We start from the raw sequence: 22882 nt of genomic DNA on the forward strand, positions 1-22882 counted from the left end.
GTGCGGCGCTCCCTCAGCACTGACCCTCCGACAGTGCGGCACTCCCTCAGCACTGACCCTCCGACAGTGCGGCGCTCCCTCAGCACTGACCCTCCGACAGCGCGGCTCTCCCTCAGCACTGACCCTCCCACAGTGCGGCGCTCCCTCAGCACTGACCCTCCCACAGCGCGGCGCTCCCTCAGCACTGACCCTCCGACAATGCGGTGCTCCCTCAGCACTGACCCTCCGACAGTGCGGCACTCCCTCAGCATTGACACTCCGAAAGTGCGGAGATCCCTCAGCACTGACCCTCCGACAGTGTGGTGCTCCCTCAGTACTGACCCTCCGACAGTGCGGTGCTCCCTCAGTACTGATCCTCCGACAGTGCGGCGCTCCCTCAGCACTGACCCTCCCACAGTGCGGCGCTCCCTCAACACTGACCCTCCCACAGTGCGGCTCTCCCTCAGCACTGACCCTCCCACAGTGCAGCGCTCCCTCAGCACTGACCCTCCCACAGTGCGGCGCTCCCTCAGCACTGACCCTCCCACAGCGCGGCACTCCCTCAGCACTGACCCTCCCACAGCGCGGCGCTCCCTCAGCACAGACCGACCGACAGTGCGGCGCTCCCTCAGCACTGACCCTCCCACAGCGCGGCGCTCCCTCAGCAGAGCAGAGGGCGATGGACGCTCAGGCATGCTGCCTCTTCAGGAATGAGAACGAGGGGACGTTTCGGGAAATGGAGCGAGCAAGGGGCTCGGTCAGAAAACCAGGAGTAAAGGCCGGAAGCCCACCCTGAACCGACTGAGGGGGCCCTCGCTCAGGGGTTGCATGGCTCCTGACAGAACGAGGCCCAAATGAGGGGAGGCTTTGAAGAGTTTGGCCGGGTAGCGTTGAGACTGGAAGAAAACACAAATTCTCCTGAAAAGAGCATGTTGTTTATTGAATTTTCATCGCTTTCCTCGCTTTCCCCTGCTCCTCCCTCCCTCCCCCGACACCACCTCCCCTTCAAGGGTCACCGAACTGTGGGCCGAGAGACAGCGTCTCCTCGCCAGCCCCCCCATTCCCTCCATGAGAGGGGGGGCGGCGAGGGGCAAACCGGCCCCTTGACCTTCCAAAATGGCCGCCCGGAGTCGGCCATTTTGACGTCAAGTGCATAAACCAGCCGCGGGGGCCAGGACGCGGGACGGTATGTGGGCGAATCGCTTGCAAATCGCAACCCCCCCCACCCCACCGACAGCTCCCTGACCACCCCATCCACCCCCACCCCACCCCACCCCCCACACACAATCTCAGTCGCCTTGACGTAGGCTCCTCTGCTCTGGCGCGTCACAGGTGGCACAGCAAGATCCCGCTCTCCGCGCCCACCCTCCGCACACGCCCCCCCCCCTTCCCTCACGGCAACTCGCCCTCCGGTGTAGGGCCAGCATGCTCACAGAGGCGGGGTGGGGGAGGGGGGTGGGGGAGTGGGGAGGGGGTGGGGGGTGGAGGTGGGGATGAGAGGCACGGCACGAGGGTGCATGCGGGCGGGGCCGTGGGCGGCACGGAGGTTGCAGGGGCTGGGGAAAGAGGCGGGCCGGCCGCTCGGCCGCAGGAGGCGTCACCCGACCTCGGAAAAAGAGTGGGTGGGGGGAGGGGGCGGCCAGCCTGGCTTTTTTTTTGGTGGGGGGGAGGGGAGAGAGAGAGGACAAGATGGAGGGGAGCGTCCGGAGGAAGCGGGAGAGAGGAGAGGGGGAACGCCCGGAATTTTGAACACGTGACCCGACAGGGTGGGGGGGGGGGGGGTGTTTCGTCTTGAAAATGACCAGTGCGCGTCCGACGGTCCCGACAACAAAACCGACCCCCGACCCCCACCGCCAACGATTTTACAACGTCCGAAACGGGGATCTCCGAGGCGATTAACGCCACCCGGGTTCCAGTTTCCGCAGCTTCAACGTGGAGGGTGGGCTCTGGACAACGGGCTTGGTCTCCGTCTCGACCGGGCTGAACAACACCCGCCCACGGTGGTTAAACAGGTAGAAGGATGGATGGTTCCTGAGGGTCTCGAAGGTTCTGAGAGAGAGAGAGAGAGAGAGAAGGTAGACAAGAGAAGAATCAAAAGAAAAATGGCCAATTAGCATGGATGACACACACACAGTCCCCATCAAACGCTCCCAGGGCAGGTACAGCACGGGGTTAGATACAGAGTAAAGCTCCCTCTACACTGTCCCCATCAAACACTCTAAGGACAGGTACAGCACGGGGTTAGATACAGAGTAAAGCTCCCTCTACACTGTCCCCATCAAACACTCCCAGGACAGGTACAGCATGGGGTTAGATACAGAGTAAAGCTCCCTCTACACTGTCCCCATCAAACACTCCCAGGGCAGGTACAGCACGGGGTTAGATACAGAGTAAAGCTCCCTCTACACTGTCCCCATCAAACACTCCCAGGACAGGTACAGCACGGGGTTAGATACAGAGTAAAGCTCCCTCTACACCGTCCTCATCAAACACTCACAGGACAGGTACAGCACAGGATTAGATACAGAGTAAAGCTCCCTCTACACTGTCCCCATCAAACACTCCCAGGACAGGTACAGCACGGGGTTAGATACAGAGTAAAGCTCCCTCTACACCGTCCCCATCAAACACTCCCAGGACAGGGACAGCACGGGGTTAGATACAGAGTAAAGCTTCCTCTACACTGTCCCCATCAAACACTCCCAGGACAGGTACAGCACGGGGTTAGATACAAGATAATGCTCCCTCTACACCGTCCCCATCAAACACTCCCAGGACAGGGACAGCACGGGGTTAGATACAGAGTAAAGCTCCCTCTACACCGTCCACATCAAACACTCCCAGGACAGGTACAGCACAGGGTTAGATATAGAGTAAAGCTCCCTCTACACCGTCCACATCAAACACTCCCAGGACACCCGTGTAAACATTCTGATGACACAATAACCTACTTATTTTTAAGCTCTGAAGTCGCATCCATATCTTTGAACTCTCCCGCGACGTGGACTATTCCGTAACAGGTGATTAAAAACGCCAAAAGTGTTTGAAGAACTATCTGTAGAGGGAAACAGAAGAGAAGGTATTACAATAGGCTCTCTTGTATTCTAACAGTACAGACACTTACGAAGTATTTTCCTTGCGGGCGTTCCCTCAGTACTGACCCTCCGACAGTGCGGCGCTCCCTCAGTACTGACCCTCCGACAGTGCGGAGCTCCCTCAGCACCGACCCTCCGACAGTGCGGAGCTCCCTCAGTATTGACCCTCCGACAGTGCGGTGCTCCCTCAGCACTGACCCTTGACAGTGCCCCGCTCCCTCAGCACTGACCCTCCGACAGTGCGGCGCTCCCTCAGCGCTGACCCTCCGACAGTGCAGCGCTCCCTCAGCGCTGACCCTCCGACAGTGCGGCGCTCCCTCAGCACCGACCCTCCGACAGTGCCACCCTCCATCAGTCCTGGTTTCGCTCAGATGCTAATTTGAACCACGGGTCTCAAATGGTCTCTCAGCCCACTGAAGCCTACTTGTCGGACAGAGTCACGTATATCTGTCAAGCATGTTTTTCAGTGTGCCAAAACATAAAGTGAAGCCACTTAATGGATAAGGTGCCTCCGACGATAGTGTTTTGTCAATGGTGCCGTTAGTCATTTGTTACAGTAAGAATCTTAAAATTTGAAATCTCGTCTCATCCTTTTGGCGGTTAACTGGAGAGAGCAGACGAAGCCCGCGGCCGCTGATGGAAGAAGGGCAATGGTGGGGAGTTCTCCCCAGTGCCCTGGGGCAGATATTTACCCCCTCAACCAGCACGATACAGAACTGATGGTCTGGGTGATTCTCGTGCTGCTGTTTGTGGGAGCTTTCTGTGCGCGTGACATCCCAACACCGTGGCTGGTGAATGCGCCGGACAAACGTGTGTCCTTTTTCTGGAGGGGGTTTTGCAGGGGTCCGGGGGGGGGCAATAATGGAAGTGGAGGAGTTGCGATGCACTTACGTCTATAGGGAGTGTCTCGTTCTCCTTCTCCGTCAATCTCATGTACGATCGATCTGTCGAGAGAGAGAGAGCAGCAGAGTCAAAGAGGCAGTTTCGCTCGAGCTTATCATCGTGACCTTCTTTTCCCTCCTCCCTCACCTGCGTGTCCAGCTCTCTCCCCCCCCCAACAGTCCCCCTGGCCTTAAACACATCGACCACCATTCACCTCGACCACCCCCACTCTGGGAGCGAGGTTCCACGTCCTCACCACTTTCTGGGTCAAGAGGTTTCTCCCGAATTCCCGATAGGATAGTCATCGGGAAATCCAATCTTGGCGCAAGGTCCGTTGGGTCAATGTGAGGTTGTCGACTTTGGCAGGCAGGATAGAAAAGCAGACTATTATTTAAACGGAGAGAGATTGCGGAACTCTTGAGGTGCGGAGGGATCTGGGCGTCCTGGTGCACGAATCACAAAAAGTTGGTGTGCAGATGCAGCGAGTGATCGGGGAAGGCGAGAGGAACGTTGTCCTTCATTGCGAGGGGGATGGAGTAGGAAAAGTGGGGAAGTCTCGCTCCGACTGTCCTGGGCGTCGGTGAGACCCGCTCCTGGGGCCCTGCGGACAGTTTTGGTCTCCTTACTTAAGGAGGGACAGACTCGCACTGGAGGCCATTCAGAGAATTCTCACTCGGACCGATTCCTGGGACGAAGGGAGAGGGGGTTTGTCTTGTGAGGAGAGGTTGAGCAGGTTGGGCCCTGTCCCCCATTGGAGTTTAGAAGAATGAGAGGCGATCTTATCGAGACAGATAAGATTCTGAGGGGGGGTAGGGGGCTCGACAGGGCTGGATGCTGGGAGGATGTTTCCCCCTCGTGGGGTTGGGGGGGAATCTAGAACAATTTAAGAATAAGGGGTCTCACTTTTACGGCAGAAATGAGGAGATTTATTTTTCCCTCAGAGGGTGGTCAGTCTATGGGATTCTCTCCCCCACCCAGAGAGCAGTGGAGGCCAGGGCATTGAATATATTCAAGGCCGAGTGAGACAGGTTTCTGATCAACAGGGGAGTGGAGGGTTATGGGGGTGGGATGGGAGGTGAGAGGGTGAGTTAAACAGATTTCTAATCGACAAGGAAGTCGAGGGTTACGGTGGGGAGGGGAGAGCGACGGGAAAGTGGAGTGGAGGCCACAGTCGGATCGGCCGTCATCTTATCGAATGGGGGGGGGGAAAGCAGGCTCAAGGGGCTGAATGGCCTCCTCTTTCCCGCTCCCAAGACCTCCGTTCCGACAAACATCCATCCTATTCACCCCAGCCAATCCCGGTGGCAGTAAGTTCCACATTCTCAGCGCTCTCTGGTGGCACGAGGAAGCTTCTCCCGAAATTCCCTGGTGTCCTATACAGACTTGTTACCCTCTTCCCCACAACAGGGGACTTTCCCCCTGTGCCCCGTCCATAAAAAAAAAGCATTTCACAACTTTAAAGACCTCCATGAACGACCCAACGCCCATCAATTCTTCCCGATTTGTACACCCTGTCATGAAGCTATTAACGTACATAATATTATTGGAAAATATTTTCTTTTGAAAATAGAGGTTTAGTCTGTGTGTGTGTCTTAACTGGATTAAAGCCAACTCGTCTGGGTGCTTTGATGTCCGCTAGTTTTGAGATGTAAGATAGGTAGAGTGCGTTTGCATTTGGTTGAACAGAGCATTCAAGAAGTGGGGTGAAATCCGGCACCTAGCTAGCAGAGACCAAGCCATATGTTTATATCACTAATAACATCGGTACGACGAAAGGGGTTTTATTGTTAGAGAGGTTTAGTTCAGAAGTTGGCGATAGGATGAGAATTTGCGTTCAATCAGCGGTGGTCGGTACAACTTCAACAGTTTTCGGGTGTGCGGAGCAGAGGGCAACGTGAGATCAAAAGGCGGCTTTGTAAGCCTCCAACTGGCCCCACAGGAACCAAAGTGAAAAGGACCTGGTTTTGAATTTGTAAGGTGCCTGGTGCCTGTGGGTTGCTGTTGCCTTAATGGAGATTCGTTTGGGAATTTGTTAAAAGTTATGATAGCAGTAATTTGTAGCCACGTGTATATATATATTTGTAACCTAATAATTTAGTTTGACGTAAAACCTCTCGAGAACTGGTCGTCTGATTCCAGAATTTAGAGCTGCATCTCAAACATACAAGTAAAAAATTTAGGTTATGACAGTTGTATAAAATTTCCCTCTGGGATTTTTAAATAACTCCGCTTTATCAACTGCTGAGTCATAACACATTTCCGATGTCATCCTCCTAAATTTGGCGCGGGAGGTCCGTGACCTGAGCCATCACGAGCGTCACCGGCCAGACCCTGACGCTTAGCGTCTAGTTGCTTGGCTAACCATGTGCCCATCAGCTACGAGAGCTTTCGCTTCTGACCCAAACCCTATCACGGCAACTGAGGTCGACTGAGAAAATGCCACACCCCTCCACTCCTCCCCCTGAGAGTGCGGCGGAGGGAGGGTCAATCGAGGGGGTTAGGGTCTGGAACGCGCTGTCTGAGAGTGTGGGGGAGGGAGGGTCAATCGAGGGGGTTAGGATCTGGAACACTCTGCCTGAGAGTGTGGGGGAGGGAGGGTCAATCGAGGGGGTTAGGATCTGGGACGCGCTGCCTGAGATGTGGGGGAGGGAGGGTCAATCGAGGGGTTAGGGTCTGGAACGCGCTGCCTGAGAGTGTGGGGGAGGGAGGGTCAATCGAGGGGTTAGGGTCTGGAACGCGCTGCCTGAGAGTGTGGGGGAGGGAGGGTCAATCGAGGGGGTTAGGATCTGGAACGCACTGCCTGAGAGTGTGGGGGAGGGAGGGTCAATCGAGGGGGTTAGGATCTGGAACGCGCTGCCTGAGAGTGTGGGGGAGGGAGGGTCAATCGAGGGGGTTAGGATCTGGAACGCGCTGTCTGAGAGTGTGGGGGAGGGAGGGTCAATCGAGGAGGGTTAGGATCTGGAACGCGCTGTCTGAGAGTGTAGGGGAGGGAGGGTCAATCGAGGGGTTAGGATCCATCACTTTCACATAGTCCATCTCTGACACTTCCCTTCCCTTCCTTGACCTCTCTGTCTCAATTTCTGGTGATAGACTGTCCACCAATATCGATTACCGACTCCCACAGCTACCTCGACTACAGCTCCTCACACCCCGCTTCCTGTAAGGACTCCATCCCATTCTCTCAGTTCCTTCGCCACCGTCGCATCTGTTCTGATGATGCCACTTTCCAAAACAGTTCCTCTGACATGTCTTCCCTCAACCGTGTCCGGCCCATCTCCCGCACATCCGCCCTCACACCTTCCTCTCCCTCCCAGAACCATGATAGGGTCCCCCTTGTCCTCACTTTTCACCCCACCAGTCTCCGCATTCAAAGGATCATCCTCCGCCATTTCCGCCAACTCCAGCACAATGCCACCACCAAACACATCTTCCCTTCACCCCCCGGCGGCACTCCGCAGGGATCATTCCCTCTGGGACACCCTGGTCCACTCCTCCATCACCCCCTGCACCTCAACCCCCTCCCACGGCACCTTCCCATGCAATCGCAGAATGTGCAACACCTGCCCCTTTACTTCCCCTCTCCTCCCCGTCCAAGGGCCCAAACACTCCTTTCAAGTGAAGCAGCATTTCACTTGCACTTCCCTCAATTTAGTCGACTGCATTCGCTGCTCCCAGTGCGGTTTCCTCCACATTGGAGAGACCAAACGCAGACTGGGTGACCGCTTTGCAGAACACCTTCGGTCTGTCCGCAAGCATGACCCAGACCTCCCTGTCGCTTGCTATTTCAACACCCCACCGTGCTCTCATGTCCACATGTCCGTCCTTGGCTTGCTGCATTGTTCCAGTGAAGCTCAACGTAAACTGGAGGAACAGCACCTCTACTTCCGACTTAGGCACTTTACAGCCTCCCGGACTGAATATTGACTTCAACAACTTTAGATCATGAACTCTCTCCTCCATCCCCACCCCCTTTCCGATCCCCTTTTTTGCCAATAATTTATATAGATTTTTCTTTTCCCGCCTACTTCCATTATTTTTAAGTGTATCTCCATCCATTGTTTTATCTCTACCTTTTAGCCTATTTCGATCCCTTCCCCCACTAGGGCTATCTGTAACTTGCTCGTCCTGCTTTCTACCCTTAATGTCACCTATTAGCACATTCCTTTAGATAATATCACCACCTTCAACACCTCTTTGTCCTTTTGTCTGTGACACCTTTTGGTTATCTCCACCTATCACTGGCCCTCTATCCAGCTCTACCTGTCCCTCTCCACCTATCACTGGCCCTCTATCCAGCTCTACCTGTCCCACCCCCCCCCACCCTTAAACCAGCTTATATTTCACCTCTCTTCTATTTTTCCTCAGTTCTGTTGAAGAGTCATACGGACTCGAAATGTTAACTGTGTTCCTCTCCGCAGATGCTGTCAGACCTGCTGAGTTTTTCCAGGTATTTTTATTTTTGTTTTGGATTTCCAGCATCCGCAGTTTTTTTGCTTTTAGTTCAACATAACCTCCTTGCTCTTGTAGCCTACGCCCCTATGAATAAAGCCCAGGATACTGTCTGCTTTACTAACCGCTCTCTCAACCTGTCCTGCCCCCTTCAATGATTTATACACATATACCCCCAGATCCCTCTGCTCCTGCACCCCCTTTAGAATTGTCCCCTTTATTTTATATTGTCTCTCCGCGGTCTTTCGACCAAAATGAATCACTTCGCACTCCTCTGTGTTAAACTGTATCTGCCGCTTGTCCGCCCATCCCACCTTCTTGTCTATGTCCTTTTGAAGTTCTACTCTCTCCTCCCCGCTGTTCGCAATGCTTCTCAGCTCCGCATTATCCGCAAAATTCGAAATTGTGCCCTGTGCACCAAAGTCCAGGTCGTGAATATATATATCAGGAAAAGCAAGGGTCCCAATGGTGACCCCTGGGGGAGCGGCGGGCGAGGCTCTGCTCCAAACCCTCCTCCAGGCCGAAAAACGCCCATTAGCCATTACTCTCCGCTTCCTGCCACTCAGCCAATTCCGTCCCCACGCGGCTAGGCGCCCCTGCCTCGAGAGGGAACAAAAGGAGCCTTCCGGACTGCCGCGGACGCCACGCCTTTCGCCTGTAGCTAACGCAAAACTGGATGGATCAGTTTGGAATACAGAGACACCGGCCATCTCAAGCTCCCGAGGTGTGCAAGGCCACACAGCGCGGGTAACCGACCCGGACCGCCCGCTTGGTTTGGGCTTGTAACGGGTCACCCGGTGAGGCGGCCATATTTGTGGCCGGCTCTTAGAACAGGTGAGAAGCTGTTCTCCAGGCAGCCAGCGAACCAACTGGGCAGGCGAGGTCATAACCAGCAATACACATCGTAGTCCAAAACTTCGAGTGGTGCTGAAGAAGGACGCGTGTTGTCGAAGCTTTTGTCCATGGCGACGCCTCTACCCAAGCAGAGTCCGCTTGTCAACCGATCAGCACTCTCTTCTCATGCAGTACAAATTGTTGTTCCTTTTTTGAATTTGGTATTCTTGCGAATTGCCCTGACGAGCGCAAGAAGCAAAGCTCCAACGGCGCTTCTGTCAGCAATACCTCGAAAGTGGGAGAAGGACTACCCCGTTCCCCACACCCCACACCCCCCCAACCCGTTTCCAACGTGAAGATCGCCCGAGACCCAACCTCCTGGAAAGTCGACCAGAAGAGACTTTGCGCAGCTCACTGAGAACCCCCGGCTTCTCCGCACCTTCAGTTCAACCAAAGCTTCTGCTCATCTAAGAAACTACAGGCCCGCTGCGCGAGACTGGAACAATCATAAATTGTAACTGAATCGTTTTCTTTCCCCCTCGTCTGCACCTAATCTTTGTGCGAGCGGCAGTGCGGATGGGTTGTGAGTGAGACGCCTGGCTTTAAACCTCCGAGTCAAGCGTGTGATGATAAATAACCTTCTTTATTTTTAAATGCACAAAAAAGCTTGCTGCTGGAATTATTTAAACCGGGACTAATCACTCTCAGGGTAAGAAACCCCCACACGTACAAAACACACTGATAACGACCAATACATAAGAAATGGGAACAGAAGTAGACCATTCGGCCCCTCGAGCCTGCCCCGCCGGTCAATAAGATCATGGCTGATCTTCTCGTGTTTCGATTTGCACCTTCCCATCTAACCCCCCGATAACCTTTGGTTCCCTTGCCTAACAAGAATCTATCTACCTCTGCCTTAAAAATATTCAGTGACCACCCGCCTCCACCATCTTCTGAGGGAGAGAGTTCCAAAGTCGCAGAAGCCTCTGAGAGAGAAAAATTCTCATCCCTGTCCTAAAAGGGCGATCCCCTAATTTTAAAACATTGCCCCCCCCGCCTCTAGTTCCGGACTCGCCCACAAGAGGAAACATCCTTTCCACGTCCGCCTTGTCAAGGCCGTTCAGGGTCTTGTACACTTCAATCCAATCGCCCCCCCTCACTCTCCTAAACTCCAGTGGAAACAAGCCCAGTCTGTCCAACCTTTCCTCATTAGACAACCCGCTCATTCCAGGTATCGATCCAGGAAACCTCCTCTGAACCGCCTCCCATGCATTTACATCCTTCGGTATTCGAAGTGCGGTCTCACCCAACGCCCTGTCTAACTGAAGCATAACATCCTTACTTTTAGAACAACAGAAAATGCTGGGAAAGCTCAGCTGGCCTCACAGCGTCCGTGGAGCTCTGGAGAAGGGTCATACGGACTTGAAAACGTTAACGTTGCTTTCTCCCTCTCTCCGCACACGGGCTGAGTTTTCCCAGCATTTTCTGTTTTTGTTTCAGATTTCCAGCATCCGCAGTATTTTGCTTTTATCCTTACTTTGGTGTTCAATCCCCCTCGTAATAAAGGATTAGCATTCCATCAGCCTTCTTAACCACTTGCTGTACCTGCAGACTAACTCTTTGTGACTCACGCACTAGGACACCCAGATCCCTCTGCACCTCAGAATTATGCAGCCGTTCTCCATTTAAGTCGTTTTTTGTTCTTACTTCTAAAGTGAACAACTTCACGTTAAACTCCATTTGCCAGGTCTTTGCCCACTCGCTCAACCTATCGATATCCATCTGCAACCCTCCTCGTGTCCCCTTCACAATATACTCTCCCACCTATCTTTGCGTCATGAATAGAAACATAGAAACTAGGAGCAGGAGTAGGCCATTCGGCCCTTCGAGCCTGCTCCCCCATTCATTATGATCGCGGCTGATCGTCCAACTCAATAGCCTGGCTCCCGCTCTCTCTCCATATCCTTTGATCCCTTTCGCCCCAAGAGCTGTATCTAACTCTTTCTTGAAAACATACAGTGTTTTTGTCTCAACTACTTTCTGTGGTAGCGAATTCCACAGGCTCACCGCTCTCTGGGTGAAGAAATTTCTCCTCATCTCAGTCCTAAATGGTCTACCCCATATCCTCAGACTGTGACCCCCTGGTTCTGGACTCCCCCCACCATCGGGAACATCCTTCCTGCATCCACCCTGTCTAGTCCTGTTAGAATTTTATAGGTTTCTATGAGATTCCCCCCATCATTCTTCTGAACTCCAGCGACTATAATCCTAATCGACCCTCATATGTCAGTCCCGCCATCCCAGGAATCAGTCGGGTAAACCTTCGCTGCACTCCCTCCATAGCAAGTACATCCTTCCTCAGGTAAGCAGACCAAAACTGCGCACAATATTCCAGGTGTGGTCCCACTAAGGTATACAGTAAGAAGACACACAAATTCTGTCCGTGACGATATGCTGACCAGAACTGCACGCAGTACACTTCGGTGTGGCCTATAAGACCATAAGACATAGGAGCAGAAATTAGGCCATTTGGCCCATCGAGTCTGCTCCGCCATTCAATCATGGCTGATAAGTTTCTCAACCCCGTTCTCCCGCCTTCTCCCCGTAACCTTTGATCCCCTTACCAATCAAGAACCTATCTATCTCGGTCTTAAATACACTCCATGACCTGGCCTCCACAGCCTTCTGTGGCAATGAATTCCATAGATTCACCACTCTCTGGCTAAAGAAGTTTCTCCTCATCTCTGTTCTAAAAGGTCTTCCCTTTACTCTGAGGCTGTGCCCTCGGGTCCTAGTCTCTCCTACTAATGGAAACATCTTCCCCACGTCCACTCTATCCAGGCCTTTCAGTATTCTGTAAGTTTCAATCAGATCCCCCCCTCATCCTTCTAAACTCCATCGAGTATAGACCCAGAGTCCTCAAACCTTCCTCATATGTTAAGCCTTTCATTCCTGGGATCGTTCTCGTGAACCTCCTCTGGGACCCTCTCCAGGGCCAGCACATCCTTCCTGAGATACGGGGCCCAAAATTCCTCACAATATTCGAAATGTGGTCTGACCAGAGCCTTATAAAGCCTCAGCAGCACATCCCTGCTTTTATATTCTAGTCCTCTCGAAATAAATGCCAACATTGCATTTGCCTTCCTAACTACCGACTCAACCTGCAAGTTAAGCCTAACCAAGTTACGATACAGCTTTAGCAAGATTTACCTACTTTTCAATTCTATCCTTCCAGAAGTAAAGCCTAAAGCCTGGTTTGCTTTCCTTTTTCTTTTGTTAACCAGTGGCCTGGCTTTTAGACTGGTTGGCGAGCTAGGAGAGGAGGGCCCCAGGCGATGCGAGGTTAAGCAAGCGGAGTGTCAGAGGAGAACCTGGATTCTCTTATACTTACGCTGGGCAGCAGAGAAGGCAGCGTGAGCCAGGGCAAAGAGTCCGACAGCCACCAGGCCCTTCCAGACCGACGACGGCATGGCTTTTCCTTAGCGATGCTTCAAGCCTGCAGCGGACAGGAAAGGCAGGGTTAATCCTGGGGAGGTGGGGGGTAGAGTTAACAAGGCCCAGTCCGTGCTCCCATTGTTCCACATGCACCCGACACCACACAAGCCTCCCTTTTTGTTTTAAAAAAGAAAAGCACAGGGGTTGGCCGTTTGGCCCATCGAGTCCCTGCTGGCCCTCTGTACAGTGATTCAGTCAGGCCCTTTAGCCCACCCCCCGCCACCATTCTTTCCCGCAACCCTGCAGATTTAACTCCCTCAAGTCCCCCATTCTTCTGTAAATTATTCACCGCCCTGGCTTCACCTAGGGTCTCAAAGAGAAATCTTCCTCACTTTCTCCCATCCCCCTTCATCTCTCCCCCAAACCTTCAACCTGTTTTCCCTCATCCTTCGATCACGTGGGAACAGATTTTGTCCACCTTATCCAACCCTGTCGTAAAACGCGTGCACACCTCTCTCGAATCTCCCCTCGACGTTCTTGGATCCCCAGCAGCACGGCCCCAGCTTCTCCAAACCTAACCCCGTCGCTAAAATCCCCCCCCCCCCATCCCGGGATACGGTCCCGATGCTTCCCATCCATCCTTCTCAGCTCGGTTCCTGCTTTTAGCCCGGCCCCCGCTTCTCGTTCCCCGTCTTCCAGTCCAGAGGTCCTTTTCTCGGATCCTTTCCCTCCTTCCCCGTTCCCAACGCGATCGCTAAGATCGCTCTTGTCCGAATGCTCCCCCCAGCGTTAACCACCACCCCCCCCAACCGTGAGGCATTCAGCCCCACTTTTGCCAACCCCAGATCCAGATCCGGCAACACCTCCTTCTTAATCTGGACCGGTCGAGGGCATTTATCCTGAAGACATTCCAGGAATTCCTCCCCCACCTTTGACTCCAACATTATCCCAATCCATATACAGGGAATGATAGCCACCCCCCCACCCCCTCAATATGGCACCACCCTTTAACTAGAGTGAATCTCACTCTAGGTACTTTCAATGGGTGGGGAGGCTTGGAGGTATCTGCAAAAAAAAAAAAATAAGGAACAACGTCTAAAAATAAAGGACCATTGGCCCCCGGAGTCGCAAACCACCTTCTCCTTCTCCCAGTCGGGACCTGGAAGATGGACGATGCCCGCCGCCATGTCGGTTGTAGTCTTATGGAGCTCCGCCCACCGTGGCGTTGAACAGGACGTCCGCACACCGGTGGACTACAACTCCCAGGTGGCAGCGGGCGGCGGGCGCCACCCCTTCCCAAAGCCCGCGCCTCGCACGTCTCCCGGGGAAGGCGAGGTCACCAGGGGTCGCAACGGCCGCCCGTCTCCATGGCGACCGCGTCACCAACGTCTTCAGGCCGAAGGGAACGGCGGCTTTAAATGACCACTCAGCCCGACCAATATTTCTGCTTTTAGAAACGGTCACCGATGGACCCCTCAAGCGGCTTTTCCGAAGTCATTGGTTATAATTTTCTTTATTTTAGAAGGGGGGGGAGCACTCCCAGAAGCCATCGCGCGTACGACCGACCTCAGCCCCGCCCCCCTCCAGCACCAACAGTAAACGATTGGAATCGAGTCCTTTTTTAATTTTATTTTACAGGCCTTTGCACCCGCCACGTGCTTTCAAAGCCAAGTTCGGGGCACTGTAATTATTTTTTAATTTAAAAAAAAAGAGGGCGGGAGCATGGTCAAGGGTCGCAACGGTACCCAGAGGGCAGCGCGGGCCCCCGCGGAACCGCGCAGGCGCATCCAAGATGGCGGCGGCCATGGTAACTGTTGTAGGTTTCCACTGGCTCAATGGCCCAAGTTAACCTATTGTTATAAATCATGTTCTCAGAGTGAAAAAGAGTTCAAATATCTTTAATGTTATAATATTCCAATGTCTTGATAATGTTATCATGTTAAAATAATGTTGAACTGTTCCTAATGTTAACATTTCCAATAAATGTTACAAAATTCCAATGTTTTAATAATGTTCTGGTTAATATTTCAATTTTTAAATAACATTACAGTATCCTAGTATAATGTTACAATTGTTATGCATCATATTAATGTAGCATTTTAATGTTAAATTAATCAAATGTTTAATATTGTAATATTAAAGTAATCTAATACTAAAACATTATTCAAATGTTTAATATTGTAATATTAAAGTAACTCTAATACTATAACATTATTCAAATGTTTAATATTGTAATATTAAAGTAACTCATACTATTACATTATTCAAATGTTTAATATTGTAATAAAGTAACTTGAATACTAATACATTATTCAAATGTTTAATATTGTAATACTAAATTGTAATAAAGTAACTCTAATACTAAAACATTCAAATGTTTAATATTGTGATATTAAATTGTAATATTAAAGTAACTCTAATACTAAAACATTATTCAAATGTTTAATATTGTAATAAAGTAACTCGAATACTAAAACATTATTCAAATGTTTAATATTGTAATATTAAAGTAGCTCTAATACTAAAACATTATTCAAATGTTTAAAATTGTAATATTAAAGTAGCTCTAATACTAAAACGTTATTCAAATGTTTAATATTGTAATATTAAAGTAGCTCTAATACTAAAACATTATTCAAATGTTTAAAATTGTAATATTAAAGTAGCTCTAATACTAAAACGTTATTCAAATGTTTAATATTGTAATATTAAAGCAACTCAAATATTAATACATTATTCAAATGTTTAATATTGTAATAATTTGTAATATTAAAGTAACTCTAATACTAAAACATGAAAGGCATTAATATTAATATATTTACAATATTATAATGTTTTATTATAGTATATGACTATCTTTACAATTAATATTAATATTATATTTACAATATTATTGTAAAGATAGTCATATACTATAATAAAACATTCAAATAATGTAATATTAAAACATTATATTGTCTGTATCTTCACAATAATATTAATTTAGCATTAATGTTAAATTAGTCAAATATTTTAATAATACAACATCCTAATAAGATTAGAATATTAACATTGAAATATTATAATATCATAAAATATTTTGTTAAAATGTTTTTAGTGGATAATCTAATGTTTTAATAAGAGTAACACATTTTAACATTAATACGATATGTTAATATTAGAACACTAACATAAGGAGGCTACAAAGTGAGTGGGCAAAAGATCTAGGGAGATTTTGCTTAAGTTATACAGGGCATTGGTGAGACCACATCTGGAGCTCCATGTTCAGTATTGGTCTCCTTATTTAAGGAAGGATGTAAATGTGTTGGGAGCTGTTCAGGAAAAGTTTACCAGACTAATACTAGGAATGGGCGGCGGGTTGTCTTATGAGGAAAGGTTGGACAGGTTAGGCTTGTATCCATTGGAGTTTAGAAGAGTAAGAGGCGACTTGATTGAAACCTTTACTATCCTGAGGGGTCTGGACAGGGTGGATGTGAAGAGGATGTTTCCTCTTGTGGGAGAATCTAGAACTAGGGTCACTTTAAAAATAAGAACTTGCCCATTTAGAACTGAGATGAGGCGAAATTATTTCTCTGAGGGTCACAAGTCTTTGGAACTCTCTTCCTCAAAAGGCGGTGGAAGCAGAGTCTTTGAATATTTTTTAAGGCAGAGATGATAGATTCCAGATTAACAAGGAGGTGAAAGGTTCTTGGGTGGGAGGCGGGAATGTGGGGTTGAGGTTACAATCAGATCAGCCACGATCTTATTGAATGGCGGAGCAGACTCGAGGGGCTGAGTGGCCTACTCCTCCATATTCATATAATCGTATGTCATTATTAAAATGTGGGAATATTATAACGTGAAACATATTTTGATAATGTTTAAATATTATTAAAATTAAAATATACTGTTTCAACAACTACATTATATTATAATGTAATGATTATAAAATCATATTAATATTATAACATAACGATATATAATTTAAAATATTGTAATAATTACATTATAGTTATATATCGTTATATTATAATGTAATTATTACAATATTTTTAATGTTATAATATTTCATTGTTTTAATGAAAGTGTTCTAATATTAACATGATTATAATTATATTTTGTTATATTGTAATGTAATTATTACAATATTTTTAATTATATATCGTTATATTATGATGTAATTATTACAATATTTAAAATTATATATCATTATATTATAATGTAATTATTACAATATTTTTAATGTTATAATATTTCATTGTTTTAATGAAAGTGTTCTAATATTAACATGATTATAATTATATTTTGTTATATTGTAATGTAATTATTACAATATTTTTAATTATATATCGTTATATTATGATGTAATTATTACAATATTTAAAATTATATATCATTATATTATAATGTAATTATTACAATATTTTTAATTATGTATCATTATATTATAATGTAATTATTACAATATTTTTAATATTATAATATTTCATTGTTTTAATGAAAGTGTTCTAATATTAATATGATTTTGTAATCATTACATTATAATATAACGATAATATAATATAATGTAGTTGTTGAAACAGTATATTTTAATCTTAAAAATACTTTAACATTATCAAAATATGTTTAATGTTATATTCCCATATTTTAATAATGTTACATACGATTATATGAATATTAATTAATATTATTTTAATATTTGAACATTATAACAGGGCATTAGAAATGAATGTGAGAAACGGTGAAACATTCTTACATTATTTCAACATATTTTCTTTGGGGAAATATTCCTCACGTTAACCAGATCACAACAACTCGCTGGGTCCAAATAAAACCTTTCCCCATCTCCCCCTCTGGCTCTTTCCCCCCAATCGCCTTCAATCCCTGTCCCTCTGTTTTCCCCACCCTCCTGCCACTGGGAACAGTTTTCCCCCTCACTGAATCGATCCCGACCCCCTTCCCGATTGGGAACCACCTCGATTCAATCTCCCCCTTAACCTTCTCTTCTCCGAGGAGCTCCTCCCGGGCTCTCCACATGAACTGAAATCCCCTCATCCCTGGAACCGTTCATTGACATGAAATGCCCACTATTGACCCTCCCCAGGGGCCGCGAGAAGATTGTCAGAGGTGTGAGTGCCACTAAATTTTTAAAAATTTATTCTTTCACAGTTTGTGGGCATCGCTGGCTAGGCCAGCGTTTGTTGCCCATCCCTAATTGCCCCTTGAGAAGGTGGTGGTGAGCCGCTGCAGCCCATGTGATGCAGGTACATCCACGGCGCTGTTAGGGAGGGAGTTCCAGGATTTTGTCTCCCTGTGTGGTGTAGGGACACCCACGGTGCTGTTAGGGAGGGACTTCCAGGATTTTGTCCCGTGTGGTGTAGGTACACCCACGGCGCTGTTAGGGAGGGAGTTCCAGGATTTTGTCCCGTCTGGTGTAGGTACACCCACGGCGCTGTTAAGGAGAGAGTTCCAGGATTTTGTCCCCTGTGTGGTGTAGGTACATCCACGGCGCTGTTAGTGAGGGAGTTCCAGAATTTTGACTCCAGAGACAGTGAAGGAACGGCCGATATATTTCCAAGTCGGGATGGGTGAGGGGCTCGGAGGGGAACTTCCAGGTTGTGGTGTTCCCCATGTGTCTGCTGCCCTTGTCCTTCTAGACGGTAGAGGTTGTGGGTTTGGGCGGTGCTGTCGAAGGAGCCTTGGCGAGTTGCTGCAGTGCATCTTGTAGATGGTACACACGCTGCTGCCACTGTGCGTCGGTGGTGGTGGGAGTGAATGTTTGTGGATGGGGTGCCGTTCGAGCGGGGGCTGCTTTGTCCAGGACGGTGTCGAGCTTCTCGAGTGTTGTGGGAGCCGCACTCATCCAGGCAAGTGGGGAGTATTCCATCACACTCCTGACTTGTGCCTTGTAGATGGTGGACAGGCTTTGGAGAGTCATGAGGTGAGTTACTCTCCGCAGGATTCCCAGCCTCTGACCTGCTCTTGTAGCCACAGTTTTTATATGGCTGGTCCCAGTTCAGTTTCTGGTCAATGGTAACCCCCAGGATGTTGATAGTGGGGGATTCAGTGATGGTAATGCCATTGAACGCCCAGTGCTCGATTGAACCCGGGTGTTGTTTGTGGTGACTTCCCACAGGCGGACGTACAACGGAGGCTGGAGCTACTCCACATGACCGTCTTCAGCCAGAGTTTCTCTCCCTGCGGGAAGTACCTGGCGGCCGGGAACAACTACGGGGAGATCGGCATCTTCAGGTATGGGAGCCCCTGACCCCGCCCTCCCTCCACTGCCCTCTACACTCTGAACCCTGACCTGGCCTCCGTGACCCGCACAGGCCTGGACCCTAACGGGGGATAACAGCCCCTCCCCTGACGTACTCAACCCTCCTCTCACAGCCGACACGCTCTCACTCTCTCTCTATCTCTCTCTCCCATCTCCAGTCTGGCAGCCGCACTCAGCATAGAAGCAACCGAAGAGAGTCAAAGGCCCATTTTCACCTTCCAAGGTAAGTCCGAACTGTGCCTGTCCTGGGAGTGTTTGATGGGGACAGTGTAGAAGGAGCTTTACTCTGTATCTAACCCCGTGCTGTACCTGTCCTGGGAGTGTTTGATAGGGGCAGTGTAGAGGGAGCTTTACTCTGTATCTAACCCCGTGCTGTCCCTGTCCTGGGAGTGTTTGATGGGGACGGTGTAGATGGAGCTTTACTCTGTATCTAACCCCGTGCTGTACCTGTCCTGGGAGTGTTTGATGGGGACGGTGTAGAGAGAGCTTTACTCTGTATCTAACCCCGTGCTGTACCTGTCCTGGGAGTGTTTGATGGGGACGGTGTAGAGGGAGCTTTACTCTGTATCTAACCCCGTGCTGTACCTGTCCTGGGAGTGTTTGATGGGGACAGTGTAGAGGGAGCTTTACTCTGTATCTAACCCCGTGCTGTACCTGTCCTGGGAGTGTTTGATGGGGACAGTGTAGAGGGAGCTTTACTCTGTATCTAACCCCGTGCTGTACCTGTCCTGGGAGTGTTTGATGGGGACCGTGTAGAAGGAGCTTTACTCTGCATCTAACCCCGTGCTGTACCTGTCCTGGGAGTGTTTGACGGGGACGGTGTAGAGGGTGCTTTACTCTGTATCTAACCCCGTGCTGTACCTGCCCTGGGATTGTTTGACGGGGACGGTGTAGAGGGAGCTTTACTCTGTATCTGACCCCGTGCTGTACCTGTCCTGGGAGTGTTTGATGGGGACGGTGTAGAGGGAGCTTTACTCTGTATCTAACCCCGTGCTGTACCTGTCCTGGGAGTGTTTGATGGGGACAGTGTAGAGGGAGCTTTACTCTGTATCTAACCCCGTGCTGTACCTGTCCTGGGAGTGTTTGATGGGGAAGGTGTAGAGGGAGCTTTACTATGTATCTAACCCCGTGCTGTACCTGTCCTGGGAGTGTTTGATGGGGACAGTGTAGCGGGAGCTTTACTCTGTATCTAACCCCGTGCTGTACCTGTCCTGGGAGTGTTTGATGGGGACAGTGTAGAGGGAGCTTTACTCTGTATCTAACCCCGTGCTGTACCTGCCCTGGGAGTGTTTGATGGGGACGGTGTAGAGGGAGCTTTACTCTGTATCTAACCCCGTGCTGTGTCTTCCAGCTCATGAGGGTCCTGTCTACAGTCTGGTTTCCACCAACCGGCAGCTGATAAGTTCTGGAACTGGAGACATCAAGGCTTGGAACTGGAATGAACTCATTAAGAAGGTAACTTGCAGTCACATGGGCAGGAATGGAGCCAGAAGGTTGTTGGTTCGAACCCCAGACGGCCCAGAGTCTCGAACCACATAATCCAGATGACAGTGTATCTAACGCACTGTGACACCCGGTCCCAGAGGGGGAAAGGACAGTGTATCTAATGCACTGTGACACCCGGTCCCAGAGGGGGGAAAGGACAGCGTATCTAACGCACTGTGACACCCGGTCCCAGAGGGGGAAAGGACAGCGTATCTAACGCACTGTGACACCCGGTCCCAGAGGGGGAAAGAACAGCGTATCTAACGCACTGTGACACCCGGTCCCAGAGGGGGAAAGGACAGCGTATCTAACGCACTGTGACACCCGGTCCCAGAGGGGGAAAGGACAGTGTATCTAACGCACTGTGATGATGTTCTGTAATGTTTATTTTTCAGGGTTGTAAAGAGGTTTGGAACCGTCGACCAGCGTTTGGGTAACTATATTTCTTCCTGTTCACTCCCACCGTACACAATCCCAATGGACCCAAACCCCTTCCCGTTCACTCCCACTGTACACAATCCCAACGGACCCAAACCCCTTCCCGTTCACTCCCACTGTACACAATCCCAACGGACCCAAACCCCTTCCCGTTCACTCCCACTGTACACAATCCCAACGGACCCAAACCCCTTCCCGTTCACTCCCACTGTACACAATCCCAATGGACCCAAACCCCTTCCCGTTCACTCCCACTGTACACAATCCCAATGGACCCAAACCCCTTCCCGTTCACTCCCACTGTACACAATCCCAATGGACCCAATCCCCTTGCCGTTCACTCCCACCGTACACAATCCCATCGGACCCAAACCCCTTCCCATTCATTCCCACTGTACACAATCCCAATGGACCCAAACCCCTTCCCGATCACTCCCACCGTGCACAATCCCCATGGACCCAAACCCCTTCCCGTTCACTCCCACTGTACACAATCCCAATGGACCCAAACCCCTTCCCGATCACTCCCACTGTACACAATCCCAATGGACCCAAACCCCTTCCCGTTCACTCCCACTGTACACAATCCCCATGGACCCAAACCCCTTCCCGTTCACTCCCACTGTACACAATCCCAATGGACCCAAACCCCTTCCCGTTCACTCCCACTGTACACAATCCCCATGGACCCAAACCCCTTCCCGTTCACTCCCACTGTACACAATCCCCATGGACCCAAACCCCTTCCCGTTCACTCCCACTGTACACAATCCCAATGGACCCAAACCCCTTCCCGATCACTCCCACTGTACACAATCCCAATGGACCCAAACCCCTTCCCGTTCACTCCCACTGTACACAATCCCCATGGACCCAAACCCCTTCCCGTTCACTCCCACTGTACACAATCCCAATGGACCCAAACCCCTTCCCGATCACTCCCACTGTACACAATCCCAATGGACCCAAACCCCTTCCCGTTCACTCCCACTGTACACAATCCCCATGGACCCAAACCCCTTCCCGTTCACTCCCACCGTACACAATTCCAACGGACCCAAACCCCTTCCCGTTCACTCCCACCGCACACAATCTCAATGGACCCAAACCCTTTCCCGTTGCGCTAACCCTCGTCCATCCGTCACGCCCGCGCAACTTGTTTGACGCCGCCGGGCAGGGAAGCACTGCGGCCCGTCGGTGCACAGCAGGATCCCACAGTGCCCCATGCTGACACTGACCCTCCCCCCCCCACCACCCTGCCCACGGACGCTGGTCGGCGCTTCCGCTGGTGCCTGGAGGACCGCGCCACGTGCGACCTGGACGAATCCTAGCGAGAGGAGGAGGCCATTCAGCCCCTTGCCTCCTGCAGCCCCATCGACGCCATCCACGGCCGCTCGAAACCTTTAGTCCACCCAGTCCGGCCCTCCCGACCGGAGCCCCGGACCCCACTTGTCCTGAGAAAGGCTGAACTTCAGCTTATTATCGTTTCATTTCACCGTGTTGAGGAAATACTTCCTGACATTGGCCCCCACCTGCTGAAGGCCCTGGGTCAAATTTTAAGCTCCCACCACCCCAACCAAATTGAATTCGGTCCTCTCTATGGGCCCGATCCAAGCCTTGGACCATCTTCTGGGACTGGAGAGGGAGCTCCTGCCCAGGCTGTGCTACCCGCCTTCGGAACTTAACCCTTTCAGGCCCCTCACTCGAGAGCACGTTAACGTACCAGGGTTGCAGACCACAACCCGCCCCTCCCCTGGGTAGAAGTTGGCAGTGCCCCATTCGACAGTGGGGACAGGAGGCCAAGGGAATGGGGGCCCCCAGGTCACCGGCTCCTCCCACCTGGAGGCACCGAGAGGGAAGGAAGGGGAAGGGAGAGAGAGAGAGAGAGAGAGGGGACAGGCTCACACAGTGTGACCTGTCTGGATCGCACGCAGTGTTGTACCCCTTGCGCACAAAATGTACGTCTCTTGCTCTCTCTCGCTCTGTCTCTCTCTCTGTCTCTCTCTCTCTCTGTCTCTCTCTCTCT

General features: G+C 50.2%; 2 protein-coding genes across 2 annotated transcripts; one reads left to right on the forward strand and one right to left on the reverse strand.

The window, feature by feature from the left end:
* Positions 1–900: 900 nt before the first annotated feature.
* On the reverse strand, positions 901–13949 carry mmgt1 (membrane magnesium transporter 1). Its single transcript, XM_078535620.1, has 5 exons — positions 13811–13949; positions 12631–12735; positions 3966–4018; positions 2931–3034; positions 901–2028 (listed from the first exon to the last, which is right to left on the reverse strand). Exons 2-5 carry the CDS (start codon positions 12707–12709, stop codon positions 1875–1877), a joined length of 390 nt encoding a protein of 129 aa, XP_078391746.1. The 5' UTR covers positions 12710–12735; positions 13811–13949; the 3' UTR covers positions 901–1874.
* Positions 13950–14371: 422 nt separating this feature from the next.
* On the forward strand, positions 14372–20855 carry thoc6 (THO complex 6). Its single transcript, XM_078535616.1, has 5 exons — positions 14372–14481; positions 18790–18905; positions 19092–19156; positions 20285–20388; positions 20814–20855. Exons 1-5 carry the CDS (start codon positions 14467–14469, stop codon positions 20853–20855), a joined length of 342 nt encoding a protein of 113 aa, XP_078391742.1. The 5' UTR covers positions 14372–14466.
* Positions 20856–22882: the final 2027 nt, after the last annotated feature.

This window comes from Cetorhinus maximus, unplaced genomic scaffold (assembly GCF_964194155.1).
Source record: "Cetorhinus maximus unplaced genomic scaffold, sCetMax3.hap1.1 HAP1_SCAFFOLD_558, whole genome shotgun sequence".
NCBI lineage: Eukaryota > Metazoa > Chordata > Chondrichthyes > Lamniformes > Cetorhinidae > Cetorhinus > Cetorhinus maximus.